The sequence below is a fragment of the Anticarsia gemmatalis genome, chromosome Z (assembly GCF_050436995.1).
Source record: "Anticarsia gemmatalis isolate Benzon Research Colony breed Stoneville strain chromosome Z, ilAntGemm2 primary, whole genome shotgun sequence".
Taxonomy (NCBI): domain Eukaryota; kingdom Metazoa; phylum Arthropoda; class Insecta; order Lepidoptera; family Erebidae; genus Anticarsia; species Anticarsia gemmatalis.
Genome location: NC_134776.1, coordinates 15,059,882 through 15,086,542, shown reverse-complemented (window position 1 = coordinate 15,086,542; position 26,661 = coordinate 15,059,882). Strand labels below are relative to the sequence as shown.

The window sequence follows — 26,661 nt, the reverse complement described above, 5'->3', positions numbered from 1 at the left end:
AAAATTACTGGAAGACTCCGTCACTCTGTCAAGCGCAAGGTAGGTAGAGAACTTAGGGAGCAATAGCGACAGCACCTCCTAAAACACCATTTAGAAAACATACACATACTACAACATACTATAGTAATACATATACCTATGTACTTAAATACTGCCTTTTGATGAAAGAAGAAATATTGTATAAAACTTTTCATCATCAACAGGAAAGAACAATTCAAATGTCCTAAGTAATTGGAGGCACAGTTGTGTGACACACGGTGACACCTTATGTTTAGGTGTCGAATAAAATAACAATGTCGGTTTAATACACAATACACATGTTATATCGTTAAGTACCAGGACAATAAACTTGTGGTTCAATTGTCAAGACTTTCATGATTTTATAATACTAATGAACAGCTCTTTTTTCGCTATTTTATAAGTTACTTTGTTCGTAAACTAGCAGGCCATTTATACCAGATGTTCCACCGCAAACATGGCTTAATGTCATATTAAACGTAGATACTTAAAAGATAGATAATTACGCAAGTCGTTTTGTTGTTATAAAAGTGGTTTATGTTACTACTTAATGACGTTCATAAAATCATATTGGTTATATCCATAGCTTCTGATGATATGAGTCCTTTTAGAGCGAGAAAATATAATACAACTACTACTAACTGTTATCCTACTGTTATGAATGTGAATGTTTATGTGTATGTTTGTTAGTCTTGCACGATAAAAGTACTGCGCGGATTTTAATTGAGTAAGTACATACCTAGTTTATAACCTGGATTAACACATAGGATACTTTTTACTCCGGGAAATATTTTCACGCAGATGAAGTCGCGGAAGCAAATAATTTCTGAGCACGACACATAGGTAAATGTAGTATTTGGTTTAACAATAGTTTTGATTTAACCATTTTCAATTTGAAACATGCGTGTGATTGAAATATTAATTGGTTACTATTTTTACAGACTATCCATCCCAGATATGTATCTTACCACACTTAACATAATTATATACTAAAACGTGATATTCGCGTATTTAAATAAGATTAAACGCGGGGAAAAGGAGAGTAGGTAAGTACCCCGAATGGCTAAAAAAAAAACACATAGCCCTGGTGAGAGCAAATTGCAGGTCTATACCTTCAATATTGCTAAAAGAGTGGAATTATGCATTGAATTTTGAAAGAGCTAGGGGATAGCTACCTGATATTGAATAAATTGATGTATTTGCAAAATATGTATGAAATATTTTCACTTCAAAAGTTGTTTACGATTTTAACTTTCATACTCCGAGCCCTCGCTGCGAACTTCTTGAGAGAAAAACTTTTTAGAAACTATATATTTTTATATTTTATGATATGCTGGTAGATACAGCGTATGCAGTGTAGCTGCTTTCTACGAATGCATAGGTTCCAAAAGTTTAATTTGATATTTTTTATTTTGTTAACTTTGTCTGGTATGAGCAGTTTTGAAGAATTATTTTTGGATTTAGGGTGGCCGTCGGCAGTGAACTGATGACAGCATCAAAAGTCGAACATCGAAAGCAGTAGGTACAACGCAAAAGCTTTACGATGCCATCAGATTCAGTATCTTCAATCTGTATTACTTACACATACGAGAAGCTTTAATTACTGTACGAAACAGCCTCCTGGTAACCCTTACATAGTGCAACAGGGAAAACCACTGTCTATTGAATTTGGAAACAATTTTTTACCGCTCTGAAAGTTCAGTGCAGTTTGATTTCATAGATTCGAAGCCTGGTAAATTCTAATGTCTGACTACATCATGGATGACATCGAAAAAGTGTGATGAGCGTAGAAAATTGAAATTTAGTAGTAGGTATTCCTTAGGAAATTTAGAGGATTTTTGGAAATCCCCTCCCCGAAAGGCAACTCGAGTCCACCTGGACGAAGTCACGGGCGGCTGCTGGTGGTTTATGAACTACATGGACACACTCTACGAACTAATTAACTTTTTCAGTTTTTCCAATATTTGTCGTAGAAGGCGTTAATATAGTTACATCATATCTTAATTTTTTCGATAATTTTGGTATTATGAAAGATAACAAATCGCGGAGTCCTGTACTTGGTTCCGAGTCAGTAGAGTCCTACTAGAAAAAATAAATCAGTGCCTATTTCTTAACACCTTTTAGTTAGAGTAGAAAAGCATTAGAAATCTCTTATACACTCATCCATTTTCTTCCTATTTAGCCGATTCCTATTTTCTACATATACCTGCTCTATCACCTACTTTAAACTTTCTTTTTTTTAGCTCGTTTATTTTTTTATTATAGTTGTGAGATTTTATTGTATTTTCAAATGCTAGTTTTCTGTCTTTTTTAAGGTCTTCTAGTGAACATCTTGATTTCAATTCCAGTGGCAAAATATCCATTTCCTCTCCTTCTAGAAGATATTTTGGGTTAAACTTTGTAACTGTATTTTCTGTTATTTTTTCTACACATTTTTGTGCTATAGTTGTCGATGCTGTTTTCTTGTTTTCTTCATTTATTTTACACCGTATCCTACTTATGATTGATACGAAGAGGTCGACATTTTGGCAGTAGACTTGACCAGAGGTTTCGTTTGGACAACTGTCTGCCTAACACCCTGTATACAACTTTGATGTAATTGACACCAAATAAAAGTAAGAAAGGTCATGGACATAATAATACGTCAATCTATACTTACCTAAACGACAAAAGTGACCAGTACTCTCCGTCGCTTTAATCCCCCTACACAGTATAAAGCAATGTAACTTCCCGCGTCTGCTCCTATGCCTGTATGTATGTAGGTATGCTTAGATCTTTAAAACTACACTAGGGATTTTTACGCATTCTTTTTAAAGACAGAGCGATTGAATCACTCTCAGGTAACATGCTTAATATATTAGAGAAGAAGTCGTAAAGAAACACATTTATTTAAGCTTACATAGCAAACGCTAGCTGAACTCGATAGATCAAAATCAATCATTCCCCCAGCGGGATAGAATAGGTGGTTGAAAGTCAACTTTTATTTTTCCTGAGTTATACGCGACTGACGCCGTGCAGGTCCACTGGTATTTCTATATTCCTTATTCCTGGCATGTATTATAAAATGATTCAGAATAAGTGATATTTGAATGGGGAAAGCGACAGCTGCACTTGTTATAGGCTACAATTTAGCTTTATAATTCGAGTGGGTCACAAAACGGTCCTTTATCAAGTGTTACGCCTAGTCGATACAATTGATCTCCTGCTGACTGCCTCTTTGAATGTACGTATGTACAAATATAAAGAAGTTAAAGGGGTTATTAGATATAGCTGCATGTATATGGATAAGTACACATAGGTACATCTTTTCGAAGCAAGTAGTACCTAGATGCACGAGTACTTTTTTTTTTATTAAACTCTGTTTGACGAAAGTTCGTTAAGTATTGAAACCTTTGTCAAATGCTATTATTTTGAAAAGTTACTGTTTCAGAACACAGCACTAAATATGGGACAAATGGCAACGATGGGTAATATAAGATTGCTCTTTCTGTGGATTTTGTACTTTAAAGATATAAATAAGTATGTACATTATAGGTAATCGTATCTCAATACCGGATAACATGTTGAAGGATTGGACAGAGTTTTCAATTTGTATAGAAAAATACACAAACCAACTCAGAACAGATAATCATGCTCATCTATACTAATATTATAAAGCTGAAGAGTTTGTTTGTTTGAACGCGCTAATCTCAGGAACTACTGGCCCGATTTGAAAAATTCTTTCAGTGTTAGATAGTCCATTTATCGAGGAAGGTTATAGGCTATATATCATCACGCTACTACCAATAGGAGCAGAGTACCAGTGAAAAATGTTACAAAAACGGGGAACATTTTGACCCATTCTCTCTTATGTGACGCAAGCGAAGTTGCGCGGGTCAGCTAGTTACACATAAATTTTCCCTTATTGGGATTCGAACCCACCAGACTCGGCGCGGATTGTGTTTTTTGGTATCAAGTTAATAATTTAGCAAACTACTAAACACTTGTAAAACCTTTATAATGTTATAGTTCTGTGTAATTATTCTCAGGGTAGTTACCCAACATAAATTTAATAAACTTTAGGGTAAGTGACATAAAACACAGGCATCAGTTAGAAAATGTTTTATTCGTTTAAATATTTAATACATCTATGATGTAACATCACATTCATAGTACAATAATTATTATGATTCAATTCGAGCTTTGAAATAAATAAATTAGGTACACTTAATATACAAATCAAATATTTTATATTACATCTACTATCACCTCATATCACACTAAAATAATAACATAATGAAAATATAACTTTAAAAAACGGCAAGTTACATATTATTAAAACAAATGTACAATTTTTCAATGTACAGATTTAAATATACAAAACAATAAATAAATAAAAGATCTGATATCACACAACCGAACAAAAAGGTACATGTTGGAAACATTAATTCGATATGAAGGTAGCTAATGTAGTTAATTACAATCTTCAGAATATACTATTATTATTTAGATATATATAACCAAAGTCCCTAAAGTAAAACCAAGTATAAAATCACGGTGCTTCAATGTTCATTAGAATATGATTTTGGCTTCTACATCGGAAGACACCGGTTTCAAAAGATATTGGGAGAAATATACGAGCATGACTATGACGGAGTGCATTCACACTGCTAGTTAAATCTCATGACAATCAATTTGTACTATACTGAAGCTGAGAGCAAAGTGCTCTTGGCTTTTGTAAGCTATGGCGTTTTTGCACATTCTATTACTGTAAATGTTTCATTTCACATGTGTTCAGGCTTCTTACACACATATTTGAATCTGTATTTAACGGCTTAGCAGCAAAACCGAATGTCTGTAAAAGAATGTTCGAAAATGTTCGACGAATGTTGAAAAATGTCACTCAATATTGCCGCGCCTGAATGTTCATACCAGGAACTACCTACAATTACTGTACATTATCGGCACAACCCGAACAAGTGCAATAACTGTAATTGCTTCGAATCGGTTTTGTTATTTGGTAAATTCTGCTGAATCGAACATGTGTGAATAGAAAACCTTAAGTGCAAGTTATATTAATCCGATCCAAATTGGACTGTAAATGATTAAAGTTAAAACTATTGGAATAAAAATGAGACTAGGCCTAAATGCGCCTTTAATTCTTAAGAGATTCACATTCAGTATATATCAGACAAAAATCTATCTTACTTTCTTATTATTGTCAAATAAATGCGGCCTTTCGACAGTATTTAAGTAACTGTTTAATATAAATTAACCCTTTGTACGTAACTCAGATTATAGTATTAATACATCATTGTATTATTTGTATTACATCACATTTGTACACACTGAAAAATATTGTAAATGTCAAAAAACTGCAAGCAAAAACAAAAAAATCAGATCACAATAAATCACATATTTGTCAGATAATTCATGTTACAAGTTAATTCAAGCAAATATGTTTCTTATATAAATAAATACATATACCTAATTGGGGTAACGTTTTCTTCTGCGCTTTTATGCTTTGGCGCTTACATTACGCGTTTCAAATACAAATTCTTAATAACTGTGTTTTTCAACAACATAAAGTTATCGAATCGAATACACAATACGTCGATTCAAAATTGAAGTATGTCTTTCATTTTCTCCGGGCTAATCTCCGGAACGGCTGAACTGATTTCGATGGAGCTTTCATTGGAAGATGGAGCATGTTGTGGAGCTACATATAGACTATTATACGAGATGGATCGAGATTTACGCGGCAAAAACCGCACTGCACGGTAGTTTCTACCGCCCAGATAAATATAAAATAACCAAAAAAAATTCTTTTCAATAAACTAACATCCCAAAAAGTTTAATTAATTTAGTGTATAACACTAAGATAACGATGCTAAAATAACCAAGCAATTTTTCCCATAAAACACTTAAATAATCTCGCTCGCGAACGAAATCGCGGGTACAGCTAGTCCATTATATGTAACAACAATTCAAGATCAAAACATTTAGTAAAATATGCGTATTATATTACGCGTACTTATCTAAATTAATATTTCACAACTTCTATCGTGAGATTCTTCATTCTCATCAGTCTTTCCAACAATAACTGTTTACCATCACATCATTCCGAGTATATATACGTCACAGGGAACTTATAACAAGCGGGATCGTACCGGCCTCCGTCGATACTTTAATCCTATACACTTGTTATTTCAACACTCCGTGCTTTCCCCTAGACATATACATATTTATATTTACACAGTCACGTAAAAAATCTAATAATATTGATTATATATTTGTTTAACCTATTTTCTTATGCTATGGGAACATCTACGGTTGTATTTCATGTTTAACTGATATGCACATAATGCAACCACGTCAGGATCAGAAGGTATTTAAATGTAAGACTAGGCTTATCGAAACTATTGAGTTATACAGCGTTATATGTTAATTCTTAATCTTTGTTTCTGCGACCCATACTTAAGATTACAAAAACGTTGAGAAGCGACTGACTACTATAATGTAACACCGAAACACATTTATACGTTAAGATTTTCATCAGGACACAATAATGTACCTGATTAAACTTATTCGACACGAAATTGACTTAAACCTGGTTATAGAAGCGTAAAAAAATGTATAAAAGTTATCGACATATTTCTTTAGGCAGTCGACTTTGGCGAGAAGGATTTGATGAGAAATGCCGAATGACATGAATTATATTCCAGATAGGAACAGTATAATACATCGCTTCGTCTATACATATTATAATACATCACCAAAAGGCGGTTTTGGCGTTTAGGCTCTTTTATGCACTAAATATGTTATTTCTTATAGTTTCGTTTCCGCTTCTTTACTTAAGCAGTCTAGCTCCCCGTTCTTCACGATCTGAAGCTTGGCGTGTAAGCGGAAGTGTAGTCTTGACTCCAGCGAGTACCCAGAGTACTTTTTCCTGTAAATATTAAAATTGAATTAAGGCATACGATAGACTAGATTAATCCTTTACGTTGTAAAGAATACATCTTCTTACAAGGACAAAGGTACGGCTTAAGAACATGAGTAATTTCGCTAAATACTTTGAACGATTTGTAAGTACGTTTGGAATTAATTGCAGAGCACGCAGTACTATTGCGCTTTGATTGGTATACCAGTCAACCAAATGTCCTGTGCACTAAGTCTGCGTCCTGTCTGCTTTTATTACAGGAACTTGTGTGTTTTACATCGTCTATGATTGAAATCTTAGTGCATATCAAACTCAAAGCCTATTTATATGCTGAAATTCATCTAAAGAGAAGGAATAAAAATGAACCAGCATGAAATGTCAATGATAATAGAATTTAGTGAATATTTCCAATACCTGGCTTCTAATAGTAGTTGCATGGCTCTATCAACTTCGCCGAGCCTGTAGTGGCACATAGCCATCTCCACTATTGAGTACGGGATTAAAAAGGTGTCTTCTTTGATGTCTGGCTTAAATCTGTGAAAAAAGAATATCATTAGCAATTGAAAAGTTTTAAATATTTTGAGAACGACTCTAGAGGATGGTTGAAGTCGGCTTCTTCTGCCAGTAGGCACAATTTACTTCATAAGCGACACGATAACAATAAAACAAGACTTAGAACAATAATCTGGAGTGATATAGTAGAAAAGGTCATAGTTAAAATGAGTTATTTTCGCTACTAACAAATATAATCTATCCCAACCGAGACAAAAAATTGTGTGATGAGCACACGTACTGTTCTGAGCCTGGTCGTCGTCAATGTATCTATAGAAGTATATAAATATGTTTATCAGTTATTTGGTTGCCATAGTACAAGCTCTGCTAAGTTTGGAATCAAATGGCCGTGAGTTGTCCAGTGATTTTTATTATCACTAATGTGGTAGAAAAGTGAATTTTCAACTGTGTATTTTGGAACATTTCAGCACAGTTCATATAACTCTGAGGTTGTTACCTGAGTACAGCGGTGAAGGTGTCAATGGCAAGGCGTGGCAGGTTGAGAGCCGCAAGTAGGCACCCGTGCAGGTACCGCACCAAGGCCCTGTTGTCCGCCTCGTAGGGACCCATCCACGAGGGGTTCTCAGTCTCCACGCTCTCAAACGTTGTCTCTATTAGCTGTTACAAAAGATACATTAATCTTAACGGAAATACGCATTATCTATAACTAAAATGTCAGTTAAACAAGACAATAATAGAAAATTGAGTGAATCTAAAACATGTGACTCTTGCTTTATGTTGTCAGACTCTCAGCCGCGACATTAGGCCGTTACTCCTGTGATTACATCGTTGTTGTAAGTATTGCTTATGCGGTAGTTAGTAAACACATAAGCTGCCGTCCTCTAACTATAATGTCGTTATCAACAAAAACAATGTTTCGATATATTCGATAAAAAGGCGCGAGAAAAGAAATATGCAATGCTGTTTCGTAACTATCTGGAAACTGCGATTTGAAACATCTTTAGCAGCATCTGGAAACAGCATTGGATATTTGTTTTCTCGCGCCTCTTCGCGAATATCTCGAAGCATTGTTTTTGTAGGTAACGGCATTATAGTTAGAGGCCGGCAGTAAGTGAGATGTTACTTACTCGCAGTATGGCCTGTGCGCGGCGTTCGTTCTTGACGACGATGCCGAACATGTTCCACAGGCACAGCAGCTCGACGGCGGGCAGCAGCAGGCGGCCGCCCTGCGCCTGGTAGCGCGCGCACCGCTTGATCACGAACTTCTCCATCGGCAGCGACTTGCCCGCGATGCGCTGCTTGTAGTACGACGCGTTCCTAACAACACAATATCAGATAAATGTCTATACCTGGAACGTTACGAACGTACGAAATATGTCATAGTCAAACGTATAAAGTATGTAGAATACAAAAGCACCATATTTTCAAGATTAAATAACCGTTTCATTTTTACCAGTGAAAGACTTAGCAAATCTTGAAAAGTTTTATTCTATAAATAATTGAAAATCAACTAAGACTTGATCAAATATTTCATCGTTCATCGTATTATTACCTACCTCATCAAATTATCGCATTGCAGCTTTTCATTAGGGGTAATATCGTCTCCCAGCTCCAACAGCAGAGCCGCCCGCGAATAGGAGTATATAGTCCGCGACCACGAGCTCTCCTCGATCAATTTGTGGGCATAGGTGGCAGCCTCACGCCAGTTCATAGTGAGGCTGAAATTGACATAATAAAAGTATTATTTACGAATACTTACATATAAAATAGTATAGTATAGATTCTTATGGGCGGCACCACGATTTATTTTATTAAAGCAATACAGTCAGTGTAGCAAGTCAGTGTCTTACCTATTCACCCACATAATCTCCCAGAAACTTATGTGTCTGAATTGCCTCCACTTGTCTTGGCTATGAATGGCGCGGTTGTACGTGGTGATGGCAGGCTCGAACTTACCGCGCATAAGTTCGAGCCGCCCTTTGAACATCAAGAACCACACGCTCTCCGGGTACACCTACAATAACAAGCTTTCATTTATAAAGCAATCGAAACTAGTTTGATTTGATATTATATTGGTCACTGGTCAGGGATGTCTCCACCTATGGATCAGCCCGATCATAGAATAGGGGCATTCGTACAGGAGATCCCGATCTACCCGAGACACTGCAGCCTTCAAGTCCTTCCTTACAGCAGCAGATTCCTATACCATTAACTGATCCCGCCACTGGCCAAATTCCCAATATATTTCGGATTTCCAAAGAGCGTTGACGTAATAAAAGTGGCCGGTAAATATGCCAGCTTAAAATCCATCTGCCTTATATCTTTGAGAAAGAAATCATGCTGTGACGAGCCCGAATGGTGGCTAAAGCCTCGACAAATAAAGAGTGTAGACGTAGTTTAATAACGCGCCGCGGCGTCCATGCAAAGTAAGACATCAAAATGACTAGATGATATTTTAATAGCTAAGTGATTCTATTTATAAATGGCCACTTAAAATCATATTACGCCAGACAAGATACCCGCGCTATCATGACCTTGGCTGCAGCTAGCATTTCCGCCACAATAAAGTATTGAATGTGTTATTAAAATGGTTACGGGTCTTGGACATCATTCAAGGCTGTTGTTTATTCAGTTACTAGCTCAAATTCACGTGTTACAGCTTTGTACTTACCTAAATTGCAGAGTATTAAAAAGGGATTCGGAAATGAAGAGTTGAACTCAAGCTGACCCTCCGATCCTATTGCTTAGAAGCTACTTATAAAGTACAGGGAGCATGACAGTTTTTAGTACACAATTACACTTCAGAAGTTTTAGCGTGTCTGATATAATAATTCGACAATTTTGTAGATTGCCCAGAGAATAAGCCATCGTCGAATTTAAGGTTTTTCCTTTACATTACTAAGATATGTCCACAGAAAGTACGCGATGCGAGACATACATAATGTAGCATAGTAAAGACTTACAGGTATAGGCTTAATACAATGATAGAAGGTAGCATCGATCACCTTCGCTATCAAAAGTAGACATTCTGAAAATATAATCCTAGAATAAAAAGCAGGATGATATATTACCTTCAGTTGGTTCTTAAGTATTTGATCGCAGACTTGCAGATCTCCGGGTGCGCCAATGAAATGGCATATAACCAGATGATATCCCAGGAGCGTTAGGTCACACAACACCGACCTCATGCCGGGAGCCTTAGATGCTGCCTCAAGTTCTGCGAGCCCAAGAGCCTGGAATAACACTTGTTTGATATACTTCATTGAAGATTCATTTCGTGCGACATATAGACTAACAAGCTGATTATGACTTTTGTACTTCCGTTAGTCCCCTTAAGCACTAGCGATTAACCGTGAAAGCGACTAGCCGCGCGGGTAGTTTAGTGTTTGTCAGGCGGTTGCATAGTAAACTGAAACCGCGCGGCTAGCGGCTGCAGCGGTTAACCGCTAGTGCGTAAGAGGGCTTACCTATAATTGCGACTAACCTTAATTGAAAGAAAGTGGTTACTTGAATGATAACGCTATTGCTATTTCGGTAAATGATAACGTGTACGTAAGTATGTTGCTAAGTATATGGAATAAGTATCATTCTCTTTAATATAATGATCGGTTGTTGTATCGTTGAGACGTTAAGTTCTAGGACATATTAAGGCCCAGTAAAACGAAATAATATAATTAGTCCATTTAAAAGTTGCATTTAGGGTTCCCCCAGCCCCGACCCTTTTCCTAGAGGACAAGGGTGGCGATCCGTTAAAAAAATCGATTTGCGGTCTTTGACAAACGCCAGCTTAGGCCTAAACGTGTAACATTTTAATGGACTAAATAATATATTATGATATGTAGTACAAGGTACGTCATAAGCACGATATAAACAATGCTATGTATTTTATGAATGATTGAAGTTTATTATTTTATTTTTAACTCTTGATCGCGTTGCGTAAACATCGCGACATTATCAACGTAGACGAAGATGATAGGTCACAATATTATGTAGGTCGACTGATGTTATATACGTAATTAAATTTGAATCATTAGGATTTAAATCAAACATCTAATATATAAAATTCTCGCGTCACAGTTTTCGTTACCATACTCCTCCGAAACGGATTGACCGATTCTCATGAAATTTTGTGAGCATATTGAGTAGGACAGAAAATCGGCCAACATCTATTTTTCATGCCCCTAAGTGACACTTTTTTTAATTTTTTTATGGCAAAACAACGTTTGCCGGGTCAGCTAGTAATTTTATGTAGAGATTATCATACAGATAAGTATGAAAAGTAAAGATTTGGCGTATTGTAAAGAGCAATAATTATAATATTTTTTACATTGCATTTTGGCTTCACATGATTTACGTTAAATTGAGTATCTTTATGCTGAGTAATTAAAAATGTTTTATTTCACAGAGTTGAGGTATTGCACATGCAGCTAATTAATTAATAATAATATTGGCAAAGGGCGCAATAGTTCGCTAGTTTAAGATTAAACATCAGAAATTGTACGATCACATACAAAGTCTTTCAACTTACTTGAAGTTAAAAGTAAACAAACATGAATGATTTGGTACTTTCATTCAAGAACATTTATGATTGATTCCATGATTATTTACTAAGGCTTCGAAACAGCGCTTATATGTATGTAGTGTTGAACACATGTGCATGTATAGCTCACACACACCGATGCACAGATATACAAGACAATGTATAATTATGAACGTCGAATGGACTTGCAACTTCTATCTGATATCTTGTGATTATACTTTGTTATAAAATTAGTAGCTATACAAACTTTGTATTTTTATTAAGGTTATAGCAAGATAGTATATGCCTGTATAGTAAAATAATGTAACATGATCATTACTGTTGAATAAGTATATAGGTATGCGTTTTAATTACATAACTAAGGAAAAAAATACAACAACTGCGTTTTCCTTGTGTATCATGTGACCATGGACGATATAACTTAAACAATAATTAATTATAATTATTACTGTTTTCCCTTATTATGTATATTTAAATAAGATATGAAGGCACCTATATTATAAATGACAAACAACTTAAATTAAACATTGAAAGTAAAATAGACTTATGATATCGACATCATACGAATACTAAACATTATTAATCTCTGAAGTTTCTTTTACTCATGTTATCATGTAATATTTGACTATACTCGGACCATTTCAAACATGCGAACTAACCCCCGGTTTCTGAGTAAATTTAACGGTAGTTTATCTATTCAATAGCGTTTTTTTGTATGAGTTTTGACACTATTGAATAGATAAACTGTCTGTCAGTCATGTGATTTTATCGGAGTCCCTCGCTCGCACTTACACATTGTCACATTCCTATGATTTTTTTGATTATGACGTAGTCCGCACGTTTGTAACGGCACGAGTATACCTATGATAGCAACATAGTGATCATGGATTATATTTAATATGTTGGCAGGTGTAACGCACTTAGGTCGTTAACCCCGAACACAATATCTTTGCGATTTAAGCAACACTAGATAATTACACCAAACCAGAATAAAGATGCCTGCGATTTTAAATTATTTAGTTCCAGACGAAACGGGTGATGAGCTCGAATATGTTAGATTTTTATCTCAAATTCTTGTTTCTAAAACTTATTAATTATAGGTTATCTATTCTTAGTTTTATTTAACAGACAGGAATGAGAATTACCCAAATGCAACGGTTATGACTTCGGGAGTGAAGAGTCAGATTGTAAATTTTCAAGCACCTCAGATATTTCTCTTACATAAATGATTGTACTTCGAACCTTCACATTTGCACAAGGTATCACTGAACTTTTTGTTTAATAAATGTTTGCTTGGGGATAAACTCCTTGACATAATTTCTCCTCCACGTATGTCGTGTAAGCGTGCATACAAAGTACAAATATACGTTAAAATTGTAAAATAAGGCGCACGGTTTTATCAATCATCATTGATACAGATCGCAATCAACGGTAAAGGTAACGGAAGAGAATCTTTGCCTAGCAGGCGTCGCGGCATTCCTCACTGCTAGACATGTTTCAAGTTCACCTGACCGGTTATCGAAGTGCTAACAGCGAGACTGCGCAAATATGACGTGAACTGACGCTGTCTATAAAACAATGTAGATGCCTACTTTATTTGTGATGTCTTTGAGATCTTTATGGTACGTTGTATCTAACTGGAGGGTTTTTAAGGTCGCAGAGCTCTTCCATCTGGTGGTTTTGTAGAAGCAGCACTACATAACGCAGTCCCCTCACTACTCCCGATTTTTGCCCTCGAAAGAAAACAAAAGTACGTAATATCTGTGACGTGTGAACTGGTACAGCAAACAATGAGATTTGCCATCAAATATCATAACTAATCCACAAATAATTGCTTTGAACCTTTTTGTAATTCGTGTCCATTCAAGAAATTTTATTAAATGTGTTACTAAATTTTGTTAAAGTACTGTTATTTTAAGAGGTATAACCAGTTCCCTTATGATTTTGTTGTATTATGTCTATCTTGTCAAAATCCCTTTGTTACGAGAAGCGTGTGGAGTCATTACAATGAAATTGAATAAACTTAAAGTAGGTACTCAGATATACAGTGGGTTGTAGATGTGAATAAAATCTAACCTATAAAAAACATACGTCGAGAATGTCAAGAAAATTGAAAGATCGAATTTGTTTTCATAATCAAAAATATCGAAATGTGTACGGAACCTCAATGTGCAACTGACACTTTGTCCGGTTTTATTATATTATATTATTAATGTAAAGTTAAAAATATATTCTGGATTTTTCCAAGTCTATAAAATACTTAAACAAACATTCGTCACGAAAAGGTATAAAAACCAACACCTAGATGTATTCATCTGTCAACATTTAATGTAGACACTTTGTATATTTCCGCATTCTTATCTCTATAATTTGATACACAGCTGGGTACAAGCAAAATAATCTAAGTATCATAAAATGTTAATCCTCTCGGCACTGACATACCATTAGAAATCATCGTTGTTTTTTTAACAAACATGCTAACGACGGACACAAAGTACGACCAGACCCGGAACAATTATTTGTAGCACAAGTAATTGTCACGTGTGGGAGCCGAACCCAGGACTTCCATGCAAAGGTAGCGACCTAAACCAGTGCGCCACCGAGGCTGACATACTAACAATACAGACTAGTGCTCTACTTCAGGAGCACTGAAATCTACTGAAGCTATAATAAGAATGGCAGGGTAATGATGATAAGTACATAGACCAGGTATAAATATGACTCACCTTGTTACCAGAGAAGCCGACGAACTCCAAAAGGCTGATGATCCTCGGCGGCAACAGGGAGATCATTACATTGAAAGTAGCAATGCCCAGGCGGACGCCACTCTCGAAATGGAGCCGCGACTTTTCCGTGTCAAACTTCTTTTTATGCAGGATTTTGGCGCATTCCCTGTACAAACATATTATACATTGACAACGGAAAGATAATTCAATACGCATAAAGGTCACGATGAATTTTAAAAAATCATGAATGAAGAGAGAAATGGGTAAAATCCTACTAATATTATAAATACGAAAGTTTGTGAGTATGTATGTATGGATGTTTGTTACTCTTTAACGCAAATACTACTGAATCGATTACGATGAAATTTGGTATGTAGGTAGCTGAAGACCCAGAATAACACAAAGGCTACAACTACGGCTTTTTATCCCGGAGTTCCCGAGGGATCGGGATTTACACGGGAAGGGTTGAAGGTGACGAAGTCTTGAGCGGCCTCTAGTTAAAAATAAAATACTTACTTATAACTGCTGTAACACGTCTTAATCTTGATGGTGCCCTTGATCAACCCCGTCAAGTCCTCCCCCTCCATGATAGTCATAGCAGCCTGGAGCAGGAGAGCTTCTGCGTAGCACAGTTCAGCGTGTGCTTCCAAGTCTGTGTAAGTCGCATAATTGGGCTGCGAACAAACCAAACAAATGTATGCACTGCGTTACAATCAACATTATGATTGCTTATGTACAATAATAACGATTACTTAATATGAAATCTGTAATATAAATGTTTAATACTTTGTAGTGATCTTCTTCTTCATATATCTATATGAATGTAATAAGTTGCCGAAGTTGCCGTTATGTACGCACATAACTTTTAACAACTAAACTTAATTAGATTTTTTTATGTTTGTAATAGTCGGGCCTAGATTTGTATGGGATCGATAGGATCAAAACTTCTACTCTAATTGCACAATACCAGGACGAAGTCAGGTCAGGCCGCTAGTATTATATAAAAATGAATCACGAAATGGCTTGCTAATTGCAAACTCGAGAACAGCTGAACCGATTTCGCTGATTCTTTTTTTATTATATTCCTTGGAGTACGAAGATGGTTCTTACAGAGAGAAAAAATAAAAGAATGCAAAGAAAAATTGTAACAAAGAATCAATTGTTAGGCGATGCGAAGTTCGCCTGGACAGCTAATAAATGATATAGACAGAGAACAAGGATAAGAACTATCGAGTTGTTAAATAAAATCCTTGAAGTTCGCAACAAATATATAGTGGGTTGTATTATTCATATATTTTGTACACGACACATAAGTTATGCAATGTGAACAAAAAACATTATTTAAATACTAGTTTAATTTGATTCTAACAATCTGACTGCTGTGCACGTCATTAATGTGTTATATGAGACAGGAATTTGATTATGTACGATTGAATAAGGCTGTTAGCTATATCATAACTAAATATGCATTGGAAATTGAACTGCTCATATTGCTGCCCTTTTTAAGACAAAGTTGCATCACTTTCTGTCTATATTATTTAAGTAGGCAAGAAAACAGTTGACGCCGCATCTACAAGACACTTCTTATGCATCTATACTATTATTATAAAGCTGAAGAGTTTGTTTGTTCGTTTTTATTATTTCAGTGTTAGATAGTCCATTTATCGAGGAAGGCTATAGGCTATATATCATCACGCTACGACCAATAGGAGCAGAGTAGCAATAAAAATTGTTACAAAAACGGGGAAAATCTTCACTCATTCTTTCTTATGTGCCGCAAGCGAAGTTGCGCGGGTCAGCTAGTAACTAAATATGTATTGGAAATTGAACTGCTCAAATTGCTGCCCTTTTTAAGACAAAGTTGCATCACTTTCTAATTATATTATTCAAATAGGCAAGAAAACAGTTGACACCGCATCTACAAGACGCACATCTTATAAACATGACTGAGACATGAGAAAATATTTGGAAGCTTAATCTGTCCATCGTGTGCTAATTAATAACTTGATACACTCATAATACTTGTTCAGACTTTATCAAGATAGGACCTCTAAAATAGATACACGATCTAAAACCTGTTTTGTCTATGGAAATTTATTGCATTTTTTAACACTACATGACGTATTTGTTACTTACGTCAGCAAGATAATTTTTTTAATTGCTATTTTATTGTATTGTAAATCAATAAAGGGGTATAGGATAGGCACTAGTCAGGATTTAGATTCTCATAAACTTAATGTGAAGTTAGAGTTTCGAAATAAGAATCCGCCGCGTCTACTTACATCTTCACTTAAGTGCAATATTACCTAATTGATGATGTAATTAGCAAATTGTTATAAAATCATATGAATCATGAACCTCATAGCAACGCATATATATCTCTGGCCCATTGGCCCAAAGAGGAGGAGTTTTGGATTTCTCACCAGGATCTCATTAGATCCCAAGCTTTCTTTGAAGGAAATTTATTATTTTTTTAATCTAAAACGTAATACAAGACCCATTTCAAAACTGATCATACAAACATAGTGGACCTCTAGCACAGCGTATGACAGGAAAAGAAATCCAAACTTTTATAACGAGAAGATCGTTGAACTTCATAATAACGTACTCTTTACACTAAACTATCATAGAAAAATTTGAGTTCATAATATCTTACCTTTTTGATGATGGTCCCGATGCTCTCTACGAAAGTGTAATTTCTCCTATACTGGTTACAGATCGAGATCGACACTTTAAGTGCGTTCAGCGTGCAACTGATCTGGGCTTGATCAAATGTAAGCATTGCTGGTATAAACTCGAAAATTGCCGTTCCTAAACTGTGGTACAAAGATGTGGTCCTCCTGGATAAAGAAAAACCACATGAATCAGATGCCTTATTATATCTACTACACTTTAATACAGTAAACTTAGTAATTACTGCAAAAGATAGTAATTTTGTGGTCTTACCAGTTTTCCATGAGATTCATAGCTCCTACTAGATCATTATTGAAAAATTTGCGTATCGCAACTTCACAGTCTTGAAACGCGGACTGAAGATCCAAAGAGCTATAAAAAAGGATTCCATACAATAATCAATAAGCTTCAAAAACTGTATAATATTACTTATCAGTATCAGTTGTTCAACAAATTGTATTTAAGTTATGTCTTCTCTACTATGTAAGTACTCTATTTTGTTATCATGTGTAAAACTTTGATGTCGTGTCGATCTGCCCTTAATGTTGTGTTACATAAAACATTTTGTACTTACGACGCATGCTCCTCTGATGCATCTTGAAAGTCCTCCTGTAACAAATGACACTGTAAAATTATTTCATCCAAATAAATGTCGAAGCTATTTCACTTTTACTAGTTTATTTCTTCAGCACTTCATCAAATTCTCAAAATCTACACCTACTCATATATTTTATAACAGAATTGTAACATCTGTTTCGGAAACTCATTATCAGGTCATGACGAAAACTGAAAAATCGTTTAATATATGTAAATAGATGTCATGACGTAGGCATCCTCTAAGAAAAGATTTCTATCAATTCTACCCCCAAGAGAATAAAATAGGGGATAAAAGTTTGTATGAAAATTCTGTCCTAAGTCACAAGCCACGCGGACAAAAGCTAGTTTAAATTATAATTGTGTACTTACTAAGTCCTCAGCGACATCAGCGGCGTGTGAGGGACCGCCCTCCATGCTGTATGTGTCTCGACGATGCTGTGGACGTGATAATGCTGATGGTGGATCTTGTCTTAAAGCCATATCACCGGTCTGCAACAAACAAAGAATTTTATTAAGGAAGAGGTTTCCATTACCGGTGGTTAAATTGTGTTCTAGTCGTTTTCCATTTTGAAAATAAGGTAAGTACTTAAATACCTTGGTATCACCATAGGGATTTCTACCGTCATATCATATCAGAGCCTGGCCTGTATACATCTATTGCAGACGATTAAGGTGGCGTCAGTTCGAATTAGTTAAATAATTATAAAATCGCTTTTGATAATGCCTGCCTAAAAAATGTAGAGCCAACCAATACAACTTCATAATGTCGGCATTATTTACTGTTACTATTTTTTATTTGGTCTGGCTTACCCTATGTGAAAAATGCTTGATTTTACCTATTTACTTATGACTTATTTTCCATTCGTAGTCAAATAATAATCAACCTTGTAAATGTCATCGCCTACAGTAAGCCACAATGTAATATCTGTATAATAAGTGCAAATAAAGATCTAGGCACAATATTTAAAATAAATCTTTGTAAACGTGAACAAAGTACTAAAACTGCTAAATTAGAATGTACGAAAAGTATACAAAATTTATATGCTACCAGCCGAAACACCTTGAGGCCTACGTCGATGCAAATAGCCCGTGTCGAATGCACTTGATAAGTATAACCGTCACAGCTGATGTAGATATATAAAGTGTCAAATTAGACCACATATAACGAAAAACTAGAGCTATTTTCATATACTTAATTGTAAGAGAATTTGATAAATTTAACAGTTTATGACCACTTGAAAGGCCTGGGATTGTCCTCGAAGCTTGAAACTATCTTCTATTTCCACAAAAAAACGAAATGACTTTCAGAACAACCTAATAATATGCTATATGTAATTTACAGGTGCGCTCCTGTAATGTATTTTTAAGGCGTTACGGGCAGGTAAGTAGTTCGTTGTTAACATGCAAAAGCTTGTAACAATGGATGTATCTTGGTTATTGGCTGTATTATGGTTATTGGATGTATCTTGGCTTTCACGAAAAAACTACAGTACCGATTTTAATAAAATATGATACACAGAAAGTTCATAACCTAGATTTACAGAGAGGATACTTTTTATCATAGGAAATCTTTTCAACGGACGAATTCGCGGACGGAAGCTAGTTGAGATAAAATATAATTTTACCTAACGACTCGTACCTATAAGTTAACAATATCTAAACAACAGTAAAGATTACATTACGAATATCTTTACATAACACTTTTATCTCGCGGATACATAATACTAACCCATAGCCTCGGTAATGAAGCTTATAATTATACTGCTAACACGATTCAGCTCACTCAGGTCGAATGTCAGTGGTAATTTCAATGAATATGACAGGTTATTTAAATCTAGACAGTTGCAACGAAAAGGTATTTTATAATATTTAAAATTCTAGATGGCCGTATTAAGCTCGTTAGTATTCATTTTAAAATGTTTATCTTTTAATCGCATTTGGCATTTAGTATTCCAATGTAGTAACAAAAAACTGGTGATACTACAGTGTTGAAATTAACTAATCAAGTTCAAAATGTTATTTAAAACATATAACTAAGAATAATATTTATATGCTACGACTGTCTCTGGGCTGACTGTCTGTTGCTATTCGATCTAAACGTCGGGTAAGCAAATAAGGTATCCGAACCTTATTTCTTCAGTCACATTAAATTCCCGTTGTATTATTAATAGTATTTGTACAAGTCGCGGGAGTTTAAAATCGTTTATTTAAAAATGTTATAGTACAAAAGGCGGTAAAAGGAGAGCTCATCTTATACGACAACTGCTATATAAAAGAGCACACAATCACATTTTAACTCGAGCGAGCCAGGATAAAGGCTAGGCCAAGACAGGCGTAAGCGTAGTGCTTATACAATTGTGCTAGCTCTTAAAATGACTGGGAAATTGGCACTTCACTCATGACCGAATTGCTACTTGACCAATTGCTTACTAAGCCACTCAAACATGAATCTTGATCGTCACAGATGTTTTTTGATTTTGAATCGCAATAAAATCGCTTTCCCTCTGCCTATGTCTTTGTATATTAGCTGGGATTAGCAAACAAGTGAATCTATACAGCATAAAATATCCATCTTTAAATAATGGAGACACCCATTTCAGAAGTACTTAAAATGTAACTTAAACCGTGTACCAATACGACTTCATTTCATTACTTGATTAAACTCTCTAAAACTTAGTTTACTCTGCAAGGCTCTTAGAATAAGCACGCGGAATTATAAAAATATACATTCACATACACATTAAATTACTAAAATCGACTGATAATCCGTCCGAGTTCACAAAATGTCACCGATCACAGTCGCATTATAACCGATTTGCTTGCGCTGCAATTAATAATATGCTACTAATCAAAGTTATATTAGTTGGCGAATTTAAAAAACACAAATCCGTATTGCGAGTACATTGGAGGTCACAAGAACATATTGGATACTACTGCACATTAAGAATGCACACTCTAGAACTTTTGTCGGCCATGGATAATATTATAATGCACATTGCACGCATCGCGCAAAAGTTACTTACGATTTGATGAAACTTGATAAAGTTATGCTTCAAAATGTTGGCAAAGTTGATACTCCTTCGGGAAATACGGAAAGTAAGTGTAAATGTATCAAAAATTGTATTTTTATTGCAGGAATGATTATGGAGACTGTAAAGGTTACGGGGATGTGAGTGGGTGCACACGCAGGCGTACAGAACACCAGTCCAGGGGCTTTGATTTAACACTAATTTGACGCATGCGTAACTGACACGCGTCCACGACAATATATACGTATACACAACCCTGCACCCTGCTGCATACGGGTTAAAAGAGTAATACATCCCTACAACCTGTCCGATCTGATTTGGCCCCGGCTCAATTTTCCAAAGCTTAATGTCGATTGCATTAACCAAAATAACGAATAGGCAAATTGTTAATGTTTGATGGAAACGAATTGGTATGGACACGTGAATGTAAAGGAAATGCCCAATTTGCTGAACTTGGACTATTCAGCACACGAATGGCTTCTTTCGACGCCAAGGTTTCGAGGATTAGTACACATTACCCATCGGCCATAACCAAAACATCGTCGTATTTTGTTTTGCTACTTGTGTATCTTAATCTTTTAAAAGTATTCATTCAATTTAATTGGCTCCAAATTTGGTATAACTAAAACTAGATTCGTGTTTATAACTCAGAGTATTTTTACTAAACTTGTCTGCATAAAATTTTTTATACTAAAATATATTTCTATAAATTACTAATGTCTGTAGCAGCTATTACACAGGTCCAGAATTATGCCACTCTCCTTTAGCACAATATCTCCAAAATGTTAAGTCTCATAAGTACTTCTAAAGTAATTTAGATTTTATAGAGGATATCATACTATTAACTACACAGTAAAGTCGTCAAGTACATACAATTACTTATTTTCATTCTCAACAGTTACTGAAGTCAGCGAAAATTCAAGGTTTACCGATAGCGAAAAATACTACATTCTTGTAAAACAATGATGACGTGATCGCACATGTGTGAATATCGTACCACCAAGTTATAAAATATCATTGCAAGCCTGCAACATTCGCAATATTGAACTTATACTCGCTATTGAAATAAATACACAAAGTGTGTTAAGTATTTGAACTGATTTCCTTTTTGAACAGAAAATTTTCATTCGTGTAAGACTTTTGAAATTATACTTTTAACTAATTTAAACTAATCTCTGGCTATTAATTTCACAAATATAATCACTTTTATATTGGAACGGTACAATAATACAATGCCCCTTATCTCATCATAGGTAGTAGCGATGACCAGACGTAACGTATTCTTGAAAAACTATGCAAAGATATGCATCTAATACTTAATTCACATTTGAGTTATATTCATTCAAACCAGTATATAATCGCTATAATCGAGATATTTCACATTTTATCTTTAAAAGCAATCATTGTCATCAATTGGACAAAGGTCAACGGCAAAATTTGTTTCTTATGCATATCAAATAATTTGCTTCAATACATGCAGTCATGCATATTGCATAGATTTTAGACAAACACGATTTTATTTGTCTTTTCTTGTTTTACAATAAAGATACTTATTACACGAAAAAGTTACTTTCATTCAATAAAACATATAGGTATTGCACAATTAACAGTACTGTAGTATCGAGTAAGACAACTTATAATAACGCACAAAAATGCAAAAAATGTAATATAGCCGTTTCTCTAACAGCCACTCATTGAGAGTTGACATTTATTTGATTTTAGAGGGACAGTCCTGATAACGACAGCATTGATTCGCATGTCTGCTATGTGCCATATATCTACTTAGTCTTTCCTCGTAAGAATTTATTGTTATCCATACTAATATTATAAATGCGAAAGTAACTCTGTCTGTCTGTTTGTCTGTTACTCAATCACGCCTAAACTACTGAACCAATTTACATGAAATTTGGTATGGAGATATTTTGATACCCGAGAAAGGACATAGGCTACTTTTTACCCCCGGAAAATAACGCATTTCCATGGGAAAATTCAGGTGGCGGACGAAGTCGCGGGTAAAAGCTAGTAATATAAAAAGGAATGTAAATGCAATAATTTTTTCGACAAAGTGACTGACATTTCAAAGTTATTTTATTACTTCCTACACTGAATGGTCCATAAACTTCAGCTCAGAATCCAGTTGACCTGATTATCGTATTGCAAATAGCAACCCTGACATTTAGCTAATGTTGTATTATTAACTATATTAAGAAGCAGTAGACAGAATATTAATGAATACTAGAATATTATTGATTCTTTTTTTCATTGAGTAGATAAGAACCGGTTATTGTAGCTTGTAATTCAGTAAAGGTCTGTCGCGAATTATTATTTATGAATGTCTAGAAACTTTAATAGATTTGACTTCGAAATCACTTATTGTTTGCCAAAATATCATATTTACTTTTTGAATAAGATCCATTAAAAATAAATATTCTCCTTTCTTGAAGTTTCGTAACAGTGGTTAAAAGAATACCATCTGAAATCTACGAATACGTTAAGCGTAGAAACGTACGAACTACGAACTTTTGTTTTACGACCTTCTAGCATTAGGACATAATATTATTATATCGCATATCGGTCAGTGTTGTCTTAATATTAAACGCCCGGTATCCTTTCTTACAACTGTACAATGTTAATAAGGAATGGAAATTCGTAGACGAAGTTAATGTTACTAAAAGCCTACCTAGGTGATAAACTTGGTATTATAGAAGGTATAATTATAGAATGCACCTGCTTAAAGTAAGCATAACAAAGAAGAAAGTAAAAATCTGCTTTACACACAAAATATTTCGTTTTGACGCATAACAACCAATAATAAAACGTTTTTTTCTCGTTTTGGCACACTCGCAAAATGACGTGTAACATTGTTTGTCCACTAGGCCCTTTACTAATGTTTTGCGAATTTACGTTTTTCGTTTGCACACACTATCAAGTAATAACTAAAATCGATTGTAGACAAAACATATTATATAACGAACGAAAGTATAAAACTTGAAACCACAGAACCGTAAAATATTATGGAGCACACATACACATACACAGGCATCGGTGTAAACTTTTAGAGAAAGTCGTCAGCAACTGGTGCCTACCATAACACTTTCACTTGATGCTGTCTTTAGTAACTCAAGCTTGTTGTACGCCATAAGAAGGTCACAATCAACTATTTGTTTTACATTTATTGCATCAAAATTAAATTATATCTCTATTTACTTTTAAAATAATGGACTAATGCATTAAGACCTATATTTCCATATAAAAAGACTTGTGAGAGTGTGGTTTGTTTGTAGGTTACTTCATACGCCCAGCATTTGATGTGATTGTTTGATTATAGTTCAACAACTTAATAGATGAGCATGGTGCAGGTGTGGAGGTGAAGGATGTATGATGAATGTCAATTACGTATTTCAATTTCTTTTATATTAACACACAGTCGCACACAGCTTAACTTTGACTAGATTTCTTGATATAGCTACATTTAACAGCTAGACTTTATGTTACTTAACTAGATACTAAGCAAAGAATCAACCTAATGAGTTTGTTAATACAAATTGGGGATGAATTTATTTACATCCTTGAAGTATTGTATGTTAATAAAGAATTAAAACAGAATAATATGTTGTGAAGTCTGTAATGAAGTCGACATTGAACATGACACCCCAAAATACTATCCCTACAGAATTAGGTTTCGAATGATATAGGTATGATACTATGTCAATAATTTTAGACATATTATTAAATGCAATTACTATAAACACATATTGCTTAACTTTCACTAATTAAAATTACGTAGACTATGATAATTCAGCCTTTCCCTGACCATGTCGGTAGATAATTAGTCTCAAAAAAGATAGTATTCTCCCACTACCTACCCAACTACAAACCCTGGCCCTTTACTAAGTTGTTGGATAATTAAGATTATGATAATCATGAGGCTATTTCAAATAACATCTATGTTATATGATAACACAAATCTTCTTTCTTTCTTCTTCTTTTATTAACTGTTTTTTTGGAAACCTTATTCAAAAGTAGCTTGTCAAATATAAAAATTGAAAAATATTCTTGATATATTGTTATTATTCAATTATCTTTGCACAAGTTTCGTTTCATTTTGCAGTCTCTTATCCTTATAACTTTTTTTTTTATTAATAATTCATTCTAACTGAATTGCAAACTGAATCATAACATGTTCAAATTATTGCTTTGTCCCCAAACTTCTATATTTTATTATTTATTATATTATTCTTTATTTTATTATAACAAAGGTACAAATGTAGAACTCAAATAATAATTTAAAGTTGACAATGAATGAAACCAATGAATGTCATAAAAATATGTATAAATAAGATTGACTAAAATTGGATTGGAGAAAAATAGCCCACAGTGAAAAATACATGCATTAGTTGAGTGTTGTCTTCATTCTTAATTAACTATTATGTACTGCTTACTAAAATTCTGTGAGACTATCATTATGTTATTATTCAGTGATGTTTATTGGTCAAGAACACAACAACAAAATCTTAAACTTCAGATAAAACTATAAGATTAAAGGGCTAACCAAGAGATAAGCATCAGATAATCTATCCTGCAAATGTATGAAGCCTATTGTGAAATCTACCCCATATATAATTATTACAAGTGGTGAAACTGAGGGCAGGGGTCAATTACACAGCTAACAAAAAGTATCTTATTATTTGATGGATAGTAATAGTAAATTTTAATTATACATTACAGGAAAACCCTCAATGTCCTGTGGTAATAAAAGTACAAGGAAAATTTTTCACCAAATTATTTTTGCCTTTTATAATGTTTGTCGCATTATAGGTACCGCCTACGATGTTTGGAATTATGCGAGTAGAAATTTAAATCAGTCGGGCCATTTTAATTTTGTCGGGATATCGGAACGCAGAGCTCGATAATGGTGACGATCCCGAATGTATCGGGACGGATGGCTGTCCTACAATAGACTATATAATATATAGGTACATTATATTTTATGTAGTTCAATGTTTTGTACGTATTTTCGCAATTCATTTCTTATCGCTCAGCGATGTAAACACAATACAATGTCATAAACATATATGAAGTAATTATGTCTCTGTTACCTGTAATTATTACAGGCAAAATGAATAAACGGCAATATCAATAAAATCGCTACTGTATATGTACTATAACAAAAATCAATACTTGCATGATCTGACTGAAAACGGGTTTGAGGTGATAGTACTTCGTCCCTTCTTCTTCAAGACCTATAAAATACACACGCGGTTAGATAAAATCTATTATTTCAGTTAATTTCTCACAAATAACATATTAATATTAATAAATAAACAAACTTTACGTCTGATCTCTCATAGCACTAAATCACGCCTAGCGTAGTGTGGCGAATAACGACTGACTAAATGGTGATATAGTCAATACGTCATACCAAACTCTACTAGGTCTGTGCTAACTATTTGGGTTTAGTTTTGTGTAATAGAATAATTCAATAAATAGGTACCTATCAGATAATAACAAAATGATCACTTAATTTTATTTATAAAACTTTACTGCTTTTAAGAGTTACATATTTTTGGTAAAGACTAAAAATCTGCAAATTTTGAATGTGAGCCGGTTGGTTCTGGTTTTCTTCAGCCGTAGATTTAATTACAA

At 34.6% G+C, this 26,661-nt stretch overlaps 1 protein-coding gene across 3 annotated transcripts; it reads right to left on the bottom strand.

Moving 5' to 3' along the window:
- Positions 1 to 4,104: 4,104 nt before the first annotated feature.
- LOC142986327 (tetratricopeptide repeat protein 39B-like) lies at positions 4,105 to 26,416 on the bottom strand. Of its 3 annotated transcripts, none has more exons than XM_076134776.1 (15): positions 26,346 to 26,416; positions 26,201 to 26,258; positions 18,356 to 18,475; positions 17,964 to 17,998; positions 17,663 to 17,761; positions 17,373 to 17,556; positions 15,233 to 15,390; positions 14,717 to 14,882; positions 10,522 to 10,683; positions 9,301 to 9,464; positions 9,007 to 9,168; positions 8,578 to 8,767; positions 7,947 to 8,107; positions 7,352 to 7,471; positions 4,105 to 6,946 (listed from the first exon to the last, which is right to left on the bottom strand). In XM_076134776.1, the coding sequence occupies exons 3-15, from the start codon at positions 18,464 to 18,466 to the stop codon at positions 6,826 to 6,828; spliced, it is 1,833 nt and encodes a 610-aa protein (XP_075990891.1). In that variant the 5' UTR covers positions 18,467 to 18,475; positions 26,201 to 26,258; positions 26,346 to 26,416; the 3' UTR covers positions 4,105 to 6,825. The 3 variants fall into 3 exon arrangements, with proteins under 3 accessions (XP_075990891.1, XP_075990892.1, XP_075990890.1); XM_076134777.1 differs by having other exon boundaries at positions 26,351 to 26,402; XM_076134775.1 differs by having other exon boundaries at positions 26,197 to 26,258; positions 26,346 to 26,401.
- Between the last annotated feature and the right edge of the window lie 245 nt (positions 26,417 to 26,661).